This window comes from Podarcis cretensis (assembly GCF_951804945.1).
Source record: "Podarcis cretensis genome assembly, chromosome: 13".
Lineage (NCBI taxonomy): Eukaryota > Metazoa > Chordata > Lepidosauria > Squamata > Lacertidae > Podarcis > Podarcis cretensis.
Window position 1 is genome coordinate 29,589,212 of NC_137182.1, and position 15,370 is coordinate 29,604,581.

At 44.3% G+C, this 15,370-nt stretch overlaps 1 protein-coding gene across 2 annotated transcripts in view; it reads left to right on the forward strand.

Moving 5' to 3' along the window:
- SLC4A1 (solute carrier family 4 member 1 (Diego blood group)) overlaps window positions 1-15,370 on the forward strand; it is a 51,176-nt gene that overhangs the window by 16,499 nt on the left and 19,307 nt on the right. For both annotated transcript variants that reach the window (XM_079948682.1, XM_079948681.1), the window contains 7 exons: window positions 8,345-8,421; window positions 9,767-9,944; window positions 10,531-10,666; window positions 11,345-11,483; window positions 12,768-12,846; window positions 14,157-14,344; window positions 15,100-15,301. In XM_079948682.1, coding sequence (XP_079804808.1) covers window positions 8,345-8,421; window positions 9,767-9,944; window positions 10,531-10,666; window positions 11,345-11,483; window positions 12,768-12,846; window positions 14,157-14,344; window positions 15,100-15,301 — 999 coding nt within the window. The remainder of the gene's footprint in view (window positions 1-8,344; window positions 8,422-9,766; window positions 9,945-10,530; window positions 10,667-11,344; window positions 11,484-12,767; window positions 12,847-14,156; window positions 14,345-15,099; window positions 15,302-15,370) is intronic.

The following is a 15,370-nucleotide window of genomic DNA, read 5'->3' on the forward strand; positions in this document are numbered from 1 at the left end:
GGTCAGTGGCAAAATGTTTAAGACTGAGGCTCTCTAGAGGGAGTTTTGGGACATTGTTACAAGCGTGCAGCTGGGAAATTGGTCTTAAGATAAAGACTGTGAGGAACTAGTTCTGACCTTGAACATCTTAAGACTGTCGTCAAAGGAAGAAGTAGCATCTGTTCTGAATAGGACAATCTATCTGCTGGGAAAGCTGCATAAACAGATAGATGTCATGGCTACTAATATTGATATCTTGGGAATAAAAGTGGGCATCAGCATAGAAGTTGACAAGAACCTGGCACAATAATCTTTCTTAATTGAACAAATTGATGAATTAGAGAAGGAGAAAGTTGCTGTTGTTGAATATAAAGCAAAACATGGGGGAGCCTTAACCCTAAAGAGGCAAATGGAGGATTACAACTTGAGGCCTGATATGACTGTAATTAGGAGAAGCCAGTTTTTGAAGATGGGTGCCTGGCCTGATCTGGAAAAGGAAAAGTGGAGAGATCCCTTTATGCAGGGATCAAATGACTTTTGGAATATGAATTTGAGCCAGGAGGAGATTGGAGCTTCGGGGGCCTTTGGACTTGGAAGAATTGTGAAACAAGGTTTGGAATACTTTATGGGCCCTAGCTTTAATTATGGAAACCTGGCAGACTTGTCAAGAAGGAATATAAGCATCGTTGGGTTGGAGCCCCCCCGAGATCTGCTTTTTAGCACCAAAGATTATCAAGAAGATCGGTAGAAGTGAAATGAAGAAGAGTTAAGAGCCTCGGATATCAGATCTCCAGGTTGATGGACGCAGGGAGGTTGATGGAACTGACGGCAGGGGCCAGGACCGGGGAGGGGAGACGGTGGAAAGAAATTGGGAATTTAAAGTGTATATATGGAGATTAAAAAATAATAATAATAATGAGAAATGGAAAAATCGTGGAATGAAATTTTTATGACCCTAGGGGAAATGTCTTAAGAGATTAAGTTCAATATATTAGTTTCAATGAGAAATAAGATTAAATAAAGTAAAAATGGATGATTAATTGGTGAAAGAAGAGAATGTTAAATTACAGTATATTAAGATAAATTATTAGGATAAAAACAAAGATGAAGGATTTGCTGAAATATCTAACTGAACTAGAATACAAAGAGGGGAGGTGTGAGGAGGTCAAGGAAATAAGTTAAAGAAAGAAAGTCATGTAAAGGTTTGATTTGTTCTTTTTTTTCTTGATTCTATGCATCTTTTTTGTTTGTTTGTTTCTTGTCTGTTTTCCATTTTTTATCTTTTTTCTTTGATGTGACTTGTTTTTATGTTTTGCTTTCTTTTTTGGTTTAATTGGGTGTTTTTCTGTTGTTATTTTTTTATTACTTATGTAACCTTTAAAATTTTAATAAAAATCTTTTTAAACAAAAATGTTTAAGACTGAGGCTTTCTGTACCTTGGAGAGGCAAATAGGCCTAGCTGATTGGCACTGGGAACAGCTGAGGAGCAAGCCAATCACTGCAGTCCTTGGATGCGTCCAGCACCAATCACCTGAGGAAAGGTGAACAGTGGTGTTGCAGTAATCCCACCCCCTGCCTCCCCCATCGGCTATCTCATTGGTGCAAGGAATAGCTGAGGAGTGTACACACCAATTTTTGATCAAGTGTTGATCAGTGATCAGTGCCAAAGACCAGGGGAAGGGAACTGTGGGCCACATGGAAGTCAGCCAAGGGCCACATTATGGTGTGCGGGTTGCCCTTATGTGATATAGGACCACTCTCCAGCCAATCAGAAGGCTGGGCTGGGAGCCAATCTGGGCTAAAGGTTATCTGAGATGCTTTATGACTGGGACTATGACCTCTGCTTCTCGTCCTGTGGAAGCTGGTCCATACCAGACAGCAGCCACCTTACATTTTGCTCTGTGAGTTTTTTCTCCTTATCAGGCAATCAGTAACCCACAAGGATGTTTGCTTTCAGCTTCTCCTTGAATGCTTCTGCTATTGATGATAAATAAAGATTTTGTTTGAAATGAAGACAGAAGCCATTGAGTGCGAGCTGTTTCTGTTTACAGTTGGTTAAAAGCAGCTCTTTGGGTTATTGGTGTGTATGCGTGTGAGAGAGAACGGATGAATGTGAGCGATATGAAGAACCTTTCAACACTGTTTCAGTATAGGCAGTTGCCTGACTCCATCATTCTCAACTTCATAATTTTTTTTAGCACCATCAGTGTGCAAATGGAGGTTTGCAGAGTGAACATGACCCAAAGTGCAGCCGTCTGAGAAATTCATTTTGAACAATGGAAATAAGGATGGTGGAGGGATGGTGGACGTAATAGATATGTCCAAACGCAGTTACACAAAGTGAAGTTTCAGTTCAGGATGAAGACTAAGGGGGATAAATCAAAGATCTAAGGAGTTCTGAGGCAGGATTTGAAATGGGAGGGAGGTAGTGGTTTGGAAAGGAGCTCCAGACCAGACACAGGGGGCAGCAAAAGATGATGGTTGGATGTGTTTAAGGCAGTAGGTGGTATCCATCCACTCACACAAGGATTTCAGCTTGCTCAGCGCAAGTTCCCCTACTTCTCCTCCAAAGGCACTCAATGACTGGTAAATGCCAGGCACTTGTTTCTAACTTTTGTAAGATTAAATATTATTGAATTTTAATTGTTGTCTATAATTTGATTCTAGCTGCTATGCAATTATTTACACACACACACACACACACACACACACACACAGCCTTAGTGCCACAACATTTCTTGCCACAACATTTCTTGCTACACACCTGAGTGAAGCCTAACCCCCCCCCCCGAAGTCCTGCTCAGTTCCCTCCCCACAACTGAGCTTTCCGAGAAGTTGCTAGACATCATCCAGGCACTTTCAAGCCATACTTTGTCATTTTAAGGACCAGAGACTTGCAGATGGAAGGCAAGAAAGCTGAGGTTCTTGGGGATCTCAATTCTGCACCCCGTATGCAAATTTCTGTGCTTGTGCAGTGCAATCTCCAAAGTTTGGAACAGACGCAGTTTCAGCACAGTAACAATTAAAGAAGATAGGAACCCTATAAGGGACGGGGGATAAATTCAGTTCACACTGAAAGGCTAACATACCTAACAGGCATTTACCAAAGCAATGTGTGAACAGAAACCCAGCCACCCTTGAAAACTTGCCCTTCTCTGAATTTTGCCATGCAGTTCTCCAGCCCAGCAATGTGTACATGTAGATGAATATATCAGTGAAAACAACATGCAAAAATGATTTATACTAGCGAAGATTGTGTGCAAAAAATGTGCATATTAGGAGAAATGCACACTAAAATACTGGTGAATTTTCATGAATACTTTTTTTAAAAAAATCACAAAGTGATGTGGGAATGTGAAGAACTGAATTTAAGATGGGGGGAAATAGATTCACCCATCCCTAGATGCTGTGCTGAATTCTACTGCACCATACTCTCCCATTTGCCTGCTTTTATTCTTTCTATTTTATTCTGCATCTTACTATTACTTGCTTTATCTTATTGCTCAGTGCTGTCTGCTGCAACTGTGCTCCTCTTATATACCAAGACCTTACCCAGCAGGGAACTTCACCTGGTGATTAATAAAGTGTCCTGGCTTAGCAGTGAGCTTGAAGGGCTTGTGATGGCTTGGTAATGAAGCACTTCTTACAACTCAACCTCTTGAAAGCCTCCAGGCTGGTCCCCTCACCTAGATAGGAGCCCAAGGCCCTCTTTATTTACTGTCAGCAAAGTTAGAGTGGCTTTCAATTTACTATGAACACAAAAACCACTTGTGACAGGAATCTGAGGGTGGGGCCCAGGTGTCCTGCTCTCTTGCCAAAAGGGGGGTTTATAGAGCCAAAACTCCAGGAGCTCTTTTCTTTTGGATGCCGGACAGTGGACTGTGCCTGCTTTTTAGGGTATGTGGGATAAAGTTGGTGGGGGTAGTGTGCGATTATGAACGGTAGGATCAGTACCATGGCCAGAGATGACCTTTTAAATGCATTTTTGTGTGGAAGAAGTTGAACATGTGTGTAAGAAACTTTGGAGGTGGGTTGTGAGGGCTTTCTGAAAAGAATCAGAATTGTTTGAAGGGACTAGCACTGGGAATTAGCACCATCACTCTTGGTCTTGAATATGGAGGCGGTTGTTCCCATGTTGGAAGTGCCAAACCTCTCATCTGGAAGCTGTTTCCCCTGATCCGTGGAGATTTTCCACAGGGGGACATGCTGAAATAAATGCACTCTGCACCAACTCAGGGACGATGTAATGTATTCTTATACCCTACGTTTAATCTGTTCTTATATCCTACGTTTAATGGGCTGTGGCATTAAACCTTGCCATCAGCTAAGACCAGGGTTGCACATACAGAGTTATCAGTCTCCTCTGTTTGAATCTTCATTGTGATGGGCAGAACGGGGGAAATTTGTCGTAGAGATACCATCACAATTTGCAATTTACAAAGAGGGCAACATTCTTTCTTGAACAGCGAGGGATATATTTGGTACTGACAATTTGTAGTGTATCCTGAAGAGTGTGGGGTTTTTTGTAGGGAATTCACAGCCTATTTGTACATTGCAGTTGACATACAACAATGAAAATCCAGTTCCAGACTCTTAGTCAGGTAGGGTTCTGGGGAGGGGAGGCTGCACTTAAATTCAAATATACTTTCCCTTCGGAGAAGTTGATTTTGCTTAAACCTCAGAGCCTGAATGGTATCTGTATTAGGCATCAGGATGGTATTTGAGAGATCAGAGTGGCTGGTGGTGATGCTCACTGGGGTTTTCTTGTTTGATTCCCCCCCCCCCTTGCAAGTGGCTTGGCTTGCTTGTTTGAGGCTCCTGTTGTTGCCTCATGGGAACCATCCACAATGCAAACTCCTCTGTGATTGTGGCAGACACCATAGTCTGGATCTATGGGGAAGCTTGGAACTAGCTGGTCCCAACTTTGTGTGGAACTAAATGTGACGGTGGCAGGTCTGTGTCTTGAAACACAAGTCACTACCAAAGAGTGATGTGAAAGCCATTAAAAGTGAAGAAATTGTGCATGGAGGTGTTGAACTCTTCATGGCTTTGCCATTTCTCTGTTTTGCTCTCTTATACACAAACACACACACACACACACAGAGAGAGAGAGAGAGAGAGAGAGAGAGAGAGAGAACACACTTTTTTGCTTGAAATCATCCCCACATTTGAAGATATAGCTCTGTGACATCTGATTCTGCACTTGGTCCAATGAATAGGGGTAGAGGGGTAGACTTTGGAATGCAATACAGTCGTACCTCGGAAGTCCGCTTCTACTTCCGAGGCTTCCTGCATCCAATCGGAAGCTGCGCCGTGGTTGCCGAACATTTTGGAAGTCAAACGGACTTCCGGAACGGATTCCGTTCAACTCCTGAGGTACGACTGTAATTGCTTTTTTGCTTCAGACCATGGGTAGGCAAACTATGGCCCAGGGGCCGGATCCGGCCCAATTGCCTTCTAAATCCGGCCTGCGGACGGTCTGGGAATCAGCGTGTTTTTACATGAGTAGAATGTGTCCTTTTATTTTAAATGCATCTCTGGGTTATTTGTGGGGCATAGGAATTCGTTCATATTTTTAAATCAAAATATAGTCCGACCCCCCCCCCCCACAAGGTCTGAGGGACAGTGGACCCGCCCCCTGCTGAAAAAGTTTGCTGACCCTTGCTTCAGACCAAGGATCCACTGAACCCAGCAGTCTATTCTAACAGGCCTGGACTAATGCTACTGGAGCAGACTTCCCCAACCCGGTGCTCTCCAAATGTTTTAGACTGCAACTCCCTTCATCTCTTGCCATTAGCTCTGCCAGTGAGGGCTGATGGGAGTTGGAAGTCCAAACACCTGGAGGGCACCAGGTGGAGGAAGGCTGCTTTGGAATCTCACTAACAAGATGAGGAGAAACGATGGCCTTTCCCGTCATTTACTTCCAACATCTAGTAGCTGATAGCTCACACAACGTATTATTTTTGGCTCATGCAACATATTATTCTATGTTTTAATAATCGGAATGCCAGTTCATTGAGCAAATGGCAAAATACATGGAGTTAATATGCCAATTTTCAAAATATTAATTATATATATGCTATTTCTTTATGCTAAATGGGATGACCATGGCAGGAAATGCTGGCTGCTCCTACTTATCATAAGGGATCAATTTAAGATAAGGTCTTCACTGCCTTTTGGTGGTGAAAGTCATTTAGCATGCCATCCATAATTCTGCTACTTGCCCAAGTTGTGAATAAATAAAGAGGTGATGTCGTTTAGAGTAAGCTATGAATCAGGATCTCCGCAGCTCAAAAGTGATCTATGCATGCCAAATATTTTATTATTATTAAATTGCTGACACTCTTCCATGCTTTTATACACATCAAATCACCAAAGTTTGATTTGGAGCCCTTTTTTGAGAACTGCATAATTTAGATGTGCATTGTGTTCTTGGTGTAGTATCATTTTAAGGTGCTAAATGTTAAAATACGTAAGTCGGAGCTGCCATGGGGTTGGGGGCACCCTTTTCCTTGCCTCCCACACTCTACTCTGCATGAAAGCCCGAAACAATGGCTCCTTTTGCCCACTCAAGGTATGGCAGAGATTGTCAGAAACAAAGGCTGCTGTTTGGTCTCCAGTCCTGAAATGCAGGGTTGCCTGGATAGCGCCGCGAAGATCAGGAGGTGGAACCTTATGAGATAGAAGCAGAACCTAGTGGTGCCTGTTTGGGGGCAGACAAGAGAGCCTGTCTGTGCCTGATATCTCACAGCCTGGTGGACATAGGGCTAAAACAGAAACACTGCAGCTTTTATGCAATTATCTGCTGCCTTTAGTTTGGCTTCTCACCCTGTGGTTTTACATTTTTTTTGAGACTCAGAGAATGATGCTAAAATCCTGAAGTTTCAGGTCAAACGCCTGTTCTGTTGGCTTTACAACAGCTAGACAAATCTTTGAATTAGGGGAACTGGAAATAAAAAGAAGGAGCTGTGAAAAATTGCAAGAGAACTCCGAGAAACTGGGTTTGCACCAATTGTCCTGATTTTCTGGTACCTGTCAGGGGCACAAAAACTGTTCCCTACTTTGTCCCTGTCTTTGCCTTTTTGAAGAGATTGAACATTTGGAAGCTGCCATTTAGCTCAGTACTGTCTGTTTCGTGGAATCGTGGAATTGTAGAGTTGGAAGGGACCAAAAGGGTCATCTAGTCCCACTCCCTGCACTGCAGGAATCTTTTACCCAATGTGCAACTTGAACCCATGACCCTGAGATTAAGTCTCTACACTGCCTGTCAGCAGCTCTCCAGGTTTTCAGGCCTACCTGGAAATACTGAGGCTCATGGAACTTCCTGCATGCAATCAGATGCTCTGCCACAGAGCTATATCTTTCCCACTGGGGATACATTTTACCTTTTGGTACTTGTGAACTAGAATGGCCATTCTTGATGTATCAGCCACTTCCACCTGGCCTCTAGAAACTCTTGCCTCTAGTGAGCACCATAGATTCACACATTTTATTCCATTCTGAAGGAGAGTCTCCACCCCCATTGTTCTACCTGAACACTGAGGTCCAGCGCCGAGGGCCTTCTGGCGGTTCCCTCACTGCGAGAAGCCAAGTTACAGGGAACCAGGCAGAGGGCCTTCTCAGTAGTGGCACCCTCCCTGTGGAACACCCTTCCAGCAGATGTCAAAGAGAACAACAACTACCAGACTTTTAGAAGACATCTGAAGGCAGCCCTGTTTAGGGAAGCTTTTAATGTTTGATGCATTACTGTATTTTAATATTTTGTTGGAAGCTGCCCAGAGTGGCTGGGGAAGCCCAGCAAGATGGGCGGGGTATAAATAATAAATTTGTTGTTGTTGTTGTTGTTGTTGTTGTTGTTGTTGTTGTTGTTGTTGTTATTTTGCCTCCAGGGAGCTCTGGATGGTTAGGCTGAGGGAGAAGAATGACCACCTCAAAGTCACCCAGAGAACTACATGGCTGAGTGGAGATTTGAACCTAGGCCTTTCCAGTATGCCACCCTGATTCTAAGGACAAAGTTGATTCCGGTTGAGGGATATACACACACAAAAAAAACCTTCTGTCACACAACTGAAGTTCACCTGGGCCACACAAGAAAGGGAACAAAGTGCAGTGAGACTTGATTAACTATTGAGACCCTGCAGGACAGTAGATACATTGCTGTGGACCTGGACAAGGAAGATCTAGAAACTGAAGCTTACTGGGTGTCCTTTGACAAGGCCATATCTCCCAGCTTAACTTTATTTCATATGGTTGTTGGGGGCATATAGTTGGGTAATTTCATGCATGCTGCCTGGAGCTTCTTGGAGGAATTTGGGGAAGGGGTGGAATTCAAAAGTAATAAATACACATATTTTCCTGTTGGCAGGTGGCTCCTCACCTGAGGAAGCATTAGGAAGTGGGGAGGCTGCCCCACCACCCTCCTATCGCAGAAACACACATGAGGTAAGTTCCTAGGGACTGGAGAGCTTTGAATTTTACTTTGTCTCACTAACAAGGAAGCTTTTCTTTCTGGCAGTGCTCCTTGTGTCTTTAATGTGCTCAATGCAGGGAGAAATTCAACAGGTGAAACTATCGGCCTCCCACTAAGCTATCTCTGTACTTGCGTGTTCAGACCCAGAAACCTTCCCCCTAAAATAAATTCACACATGACTCAAATTTTGGTTTGGTTTTTGGCAGAATTTAGGCGACAACTTTATTGATTACAGAAAGTGACTGGTTGCATAGGCTCTGGTTCAACTAGCTCCCTGACATGCAGCTAGCACTGACCCAGGGTTCCAGCATAGGTCAGCCAAGGGTGAACACCTGGATAAGAGAAAAGCCGGGAACGGCCAACTCCTCCACGCAAATGTCCCCCTGGACTCAGGCACGGGCGCAACCCCCTCTCAGGGGTTGACCAAACCATCGAGTCCCCGGATTCCTTTAACGGAATATCCTTCACATAGGGATGGCGAGAGTGTTCTCCCATCCCTGTCACCTGAACCATAGCCTATCTGCAACCTTACAAGTTGTGACGACTTGCTACGCGGCAGGCGAAACCCAAATGGCAACAGCCAATCAGCCAAGTGGGGAAAATTCCTGCCATGCCCCTGTCCCAACAATAGATGAGACACGACGGCATAGCAAGGTCAAGCGCAACAAGCCCTAAAAGTAGGGAGAGGTGGACGGGTGTTCTGAATGCACGAGCCGAAAGAGGAAGCTCTGGGTCACGTGCATGGGCATAAATAGGTCCCTCAAACCATTTGGACTGCATCCCATTGGCCAGATTGTACCCAGCTTCAAGGGACCTACCAATTAGATGTTGTGGCTAACCAATTATACCCACCCACAAGACAGGGTGTCGGTTGTCCAGGTCTCACCACAATACGTGCCCTCTTTAAGGGATTTGTTGAATTTCTGCCACTTTTGCTACTTCTAAAGAGACCAGGGCTGGATCTACACTGACCTTTTTAATGTTATTAGAACAGTATTAGATATATCGTTCTAAAATGTCACAGGACATACTAGTAAGTTAAAAACGTTCCTTAGCGTTTTGTGTGTGTGTTGTCAAAAAGCAGTTTTCCTACTGTCAGTTGCTCTGCAGCGCCCTCTGGTGTCACGTTTTAATAACGTATCATTCACGTTTTAATAACATATCATTCACGTTACAAGCAAAAAACATAATATGTCCATCTATGTTATAAAAACCATAACTTATAAACCATGAGTGTAGATCTGCCCTAAAGAGCTCTGAAAGGGGAAGGGGAAAGGTGGCCACCATAATCGCAGGGCCCTTTGCTATATTCCCCAGGCATTTGTAGAACTTCATGAACTGGTCATGGACAGGAACAACGAGCTTCGCTGGATGGAGGCTTCTCACTGGATCAACCTGGAAGAGGATTTTGAGGAGATGGGGCACTGGGGAAGACCACACCTCTCCTATTTGAATTTCCAGAGCCTTCTGGAGGTGCGCAGGGCTTTCAGCAAAGGTGAGGGAAATTGCTGTGAGGTTTGTGCCTGTTGTCACTCTGTGGCATTGAGGAAATGCAGCTTTTATGTATGAATTGGCCCTCAGGTTGAGCACAGGCAATCATTTTTAGGAGCTGCTCTGCTTGCCTACAACACATAGGCATACACACCCACCACTTCCAATTCCCTCTCACCTAAATCCTGATTCTACGATATTTGTCCTTGCAAAGGGGAAGATATAAAAATTCCAAATGACCATGTTGTTTTGCCCCTAGAAGAGATGTCCCTAGGATAATTTTGAAGACCCTGTCCGGGGCCCCACAAAACAAGGGTTATCTCTTTCAGGAAAGTTTAATATTAATATATATATATTTTAAGGTAGCTTAGGGAAAAAAATATGTGTCAACCCATGCAACAGCATGAGCATAACCTTGCTGAAAAATCTGGACTTTCCGAAATAAGAGTGACAACAATTTGCTGGGGGAACTGAATAGTCATCTGGAAAGATTCCCAAATCCTCTTCCTTTGTACCTTTGAAATTTTAGCAGACATATCTTCTGAATTGTCAGGTTTCAGCCAGTGTGTTCCTTCTTTCTACTCTTCTAGGAACTGTTCTTCTAGACCTGCAAGAGAAGAGCCTAGCTGGGATTGCCAATCAGATGCTTGATGAAATGATCCATGAAGGGAAGATCAAGCCGGATGACCGAGAGTTAGTCTTAAGGACTCTCCTCCTTCAGCACAGGTACACTTCCAAAGCACAGCACAAAGTCAGGGGGTGAGCCCATTCCCTCCCTTCTGGCTCCAAATTCAGCCAGAGTGCAGGAGTGTGTCCATGTCATATGTAGTTTTTGTGCCTCTTAGAGAGTCTCTAGAGTGTAGTGTGTTGCGGATAACCCCAGACGCACTGGCGGAGGAAGAGGAGTGCGGGGGGAGCGCACCGCCCCCGGCAGTGCAATCACGGCAGGGTGCCATCGTGGCTGCCCCCCCTCCCGTGCTGGGCACCACGCCCCCACAGGCGGTGAGCCACGCCCCCGTCTGCTCTCCACCCCCCGGTGGCGGAGCATGAAGCTCTGCCACTGCCCAGACGTCCTCCTGAGCTTGAAGAAGGGGCAGGGAAATATCCTCACAATCATTTATGAGGGTTTGGAAGCTCAACACTACAGAGACAATACCTTTCCCAGCTAGGACTGGGCCTCATCTGCCCCATCTTGTGTGGGGTGTTGAGCCTACTGAATATTGGCTCCCAACTCCTCTGACAGTTTCACATGTATCAGTTACAGAAACCAGTAATAAAGTATTTATTAATTTTAATTATTTACTGGATGCCTGCTTGTCCGAGGTCTTAGACATTAAACTCCTTCCCTCCCTGCCCCTTTCTTGGTTCCTTCCCCTCCCCTCATTTATTTCCCCCTTTGTCCAGTCATCCTGATGAGTCTGCTTCAGTGGGGACTCTTCTGCCTGGGCGGCTGGACAGAACTGATGGCCAGGACTCAGGACAGCCACTTCTGCAAGAACATCACCAGATTGAGATGAAGACCTTCCCTGCTGACTCAGAGCAGGTAAGACAACTTTCAGTCAGTGGGTTTAGGAGATGGAGAAGACCAATCTTGTGAACGCAACTCCAAGAACTCTGGGACTTGAACCAGAATGGAGTCACACTGGGTAACGGCTGGGACCAATTTGTGATCAGTCCTTGGAGCCCTCTTCAGGTATAGAAGGGCACTTACAACCCACTGTTCATTTGTAAATCTTCGTTTTGTATGCCTGTTTGGCACCATAATATACTGATGCTCTGTCCTCTGAAGAATGCATGCAGATTAATAAGAGCACCTTTACTCAGAAGTAAGCCTCACTGAGTTCAATTGGATTTTCTCCCTGCTAAGTATACTTAGAGTTGCATCCTGAATCTGCAAAAGTTGTCATTTTTAAAAATATATATATTTGGAAATAGGAATACAAAAATTGATATCAAATATCTTTTTTATCAAAGCTAAAAAGCTAATCTAAATAAAAAGACAGACCAGAAAGGGAAAGAGTGAAAGAGACAGAAAGACAGAGAAAGAAAAGAGGAAAAGGAAAAGAAAGAATATATATCTGTCAGCTATATATAAAAATTATTCAACACATCCACTTCAACATAACACCCAACAAATCTACTTTTTATAAACCAACATTATATTCCATCTTCAAACCCAAAAGTCATGAGTGCATTTTCTTTTCCACACAAAAAGGCTATAAGAAGTTTCCAGTCTTTAGTAATTGTTGGCAACGACTTTTCTCTGATTAAACATGGCAACTTTGCCATCTCAGCTAAATCCAGTAATTTTGACAACAGTTCCTCCATTGTAGGTAGTTATGAGTCTTTCCATCTTTGTGCATATCAACGTCTCGCTGCTGTAATCATATATTGAAAATGAAGTTCCATAGCCTTTTTCAAATTATATATTCCTAAGTCCCAAAAAGGAAAAGTTGCCATGTTTTCAGGGAAGGGTGAGTGCAAATATATATGCATTCTGAAAGCAGATTTCTGTTCCAATGGTCAATATTTGCATTTATTTTAAAGAAAAACTAGTACAATATTTAAAAACAACAATAACCCAAGACCCCCACCAAACAAAGCAGAACTTCATATATACATGTTAGATTTGGAGTTGACATTCATGTGCTGAGACCAGAGGAATAAACGACTGAAAATTCTAATTCATTCATAGAAATGAAAACATCGTATTCTCAGAATCTCCCATTCTGAGGGCAGCAACAGAGCACATACTGTGAAATGAACTTGGGCCATGTCAACCTGCCTCATGACCTTGGGGGTTAACTGGTTGCTTCTCTTGTTGCAGGAAGGCTCCAGCGGTGGTATTAAGAAGCCACTGGCAGATAAGATCCCACCTGATGCAGAAGCGACACTGGTCCTGGTTGGTAAGTACTTTTAACATATGCAATGGCACTGCTAGGACTGGATGGTGGGACCCTCATAGCCCTGGGACCTTCAAATGGTGCCAGAGAGCCAGAAGCGGCAACACATATATAAGGAAGGCTAGCGCTTTGGCAGGGTGAGAGTGGCAGTGAGGTGAGCCAATCAGACACTACCTATGGGGTTGTGGAGGGGCCAATGAGAGTCTTAGAGCAATGAGGGGAGACCAGGTGAGAGATCATGGTGGCCATTTTGGGTGCCATGCTCTCACTCTGTGCTCTCATTCCCAAAAAGTGCTTTGGGGGGGCTGCAATTTGCGCAACCACCAGCAATGCACATTTTGGGGCATCACCAAAGATTGCACCCCAAAAAAGCACTGGGGGGGCAAGATCACAATGCAGGTCATGTAACTCACCCAGGAGCACATCTTGAAAGGCGCATGTCCTGATTTTTGACCTGAAAAAGTTGGACAGTATGGACTGTGTGACTGCTCCGATACCATCGTGAACACAAATAATAAAGAATACCTAATAAACAGAATGTCTGGATGGCTCCTTTCTCAGAGGTCCCCTGATATTGGAAGAGAAAAGAAGGAACATTGAATGGGACCCAGGGCCTCAGTAGTCTGTGTTAGAGCTACCCTATTTAACCACAAAAGACTAGCAAAAGCATTTCTCTGCTCTCAACTCCACCTTCCTTCTTCCTTCCTTTCTTTCCTCTTCCTTTTTTTTTAAATGAAAAAAAATAACCAAATTTAAAATCACAAAAAAATTAACCAGATTCAGACGTTTTGGGGTTTGAGATGGAAAATCCCAAAAAGATGCTCCCTCCGGTTGCTACAAATATATTATTTTTTAAAGCAACAACAACAACTGACAACTTGCTGGAGTTTACAATTGCCACAAATTTGCCCCTCCACCCTACATAATGGTAGAGCCAGTCCTGATTCAAGCCAACATGGGATATAATATAACTTCTTCCTTCTACAAGATGTATGCTAATCTAGCAAGTTTAGGAGGAAGGAAGTATGTTCTGGTTCTTGCTTGTCTTGTGTGTTTTGTCAGGGGGAACCATGTTTCTCCCTGGCAAAAATGCTGCTTGGCTTCTCTATCTGGCTTAGCCAAACTCATTTGCAAACTTTGCTCACTTTGCTGTCTCTCGTTTTCTTCCCATGTCCCTATTCTCTTCCACTCCACCTCCCTTTGCCTCTGCCTTGATCCCTTCCTTTCCTGCACATGGTTTGTGTTTCTTTTTCTTTCTGTTTCTGTGCTAAGCCCCCTAAATTATGCCCCATACCCATCCATCCTCCCTTCAGGCCGTGCCAGCATTGTGGACCATCCCACTCTAGCCTTTGTGCGCTTGAAGGATGCTGTAGAACTGGACCACGTTCTGGAGGTTCCTGTGCCTGTCCGATTCCTTTTTGTGGTTCTGGGCCCAGATTCCCCTCACGCCAACTACTACCATGAGATTGGGAGAGCCATCTCAACAATGATGTCCGAAAGGGTAAGTTGGAAGCCTCCATAGCTTCAATTTGCCCTAGAAAGTACAGTGGTACCTTGGGTTACAGACGCTTCAGGTTACAGACTCTGCTAACCCAGAAATAGTACCTTGGGTTAAGTACTTTACCTCAGGATGAGAACAGAAATCGCGTGGCAGTGGCATGGTGGCAGCAGCGGGAGGCCCCATTAGCTAAAGTGGTACCTCAGGCTAAGAACAGTTTCAGGTTAAGAACGGACCTCCAGAACAAATTAAGTTCTTAACCTGAGGCACCACTGCAGTTGGAATTTCCTTTCATGGAAGGAAGGATTGTCTAGGTTAGGCATGCGGAACTTGTTGCTTTCCATCTGTTGTTTTCCATCACCTCTGACCATTTTGCCATGCTAGCTGAGGCTGGGAGTCCAGCAACATCATTCTGCAGGGCCACAGGCTTTTCCCATCCCTGTTTTATGATCTAGAATTTCCCTGCATCTGCTCATTCACCTGAGTATGGTAGACAGAAGCACTCTGGAAAGGGTGGACTTCATACTTGTGTTGCAAGCTTAACTTAACTCTTCTGGAAAAACAGGAGCTAAAAGTGTTCAAAGTAGCATGTTAAATTAAACAATGTGGACCTGGCCATGTGCCACAAGCCATGTCATCATTCAGGACACAGGGAGATCCTGCGGAACTTTACCCCAGGAACTGCCCCTTTTACGAACCCTCCCAAGCACAACATTTGGCTCCCTGAGTCTCCATGTTTTTCCTTCTTCCCTGACTAGGTGTTCCGCCTTGACTCCTACATGGCAGGAAGTAGGCAAGACTTGCTGAAGAGCCTGGATGCATACCTGGACTGTTGCATCGTCGTCCCGCCCTCTCATATCCAAAGTGAAATGCTCCTTAAGTCGTTGTTCCCAGTGCAGAAGGAGCTCCTACGAAAAAGGTACCGGCCGGAGGAGAGGACAGAGCCCACTAAACAGCTTGGTATGTATGAATCACTGTGGGGTGATCTGCAGGGAACTTTGCCTGATCGCTACCAAGGGAATCTAGGAA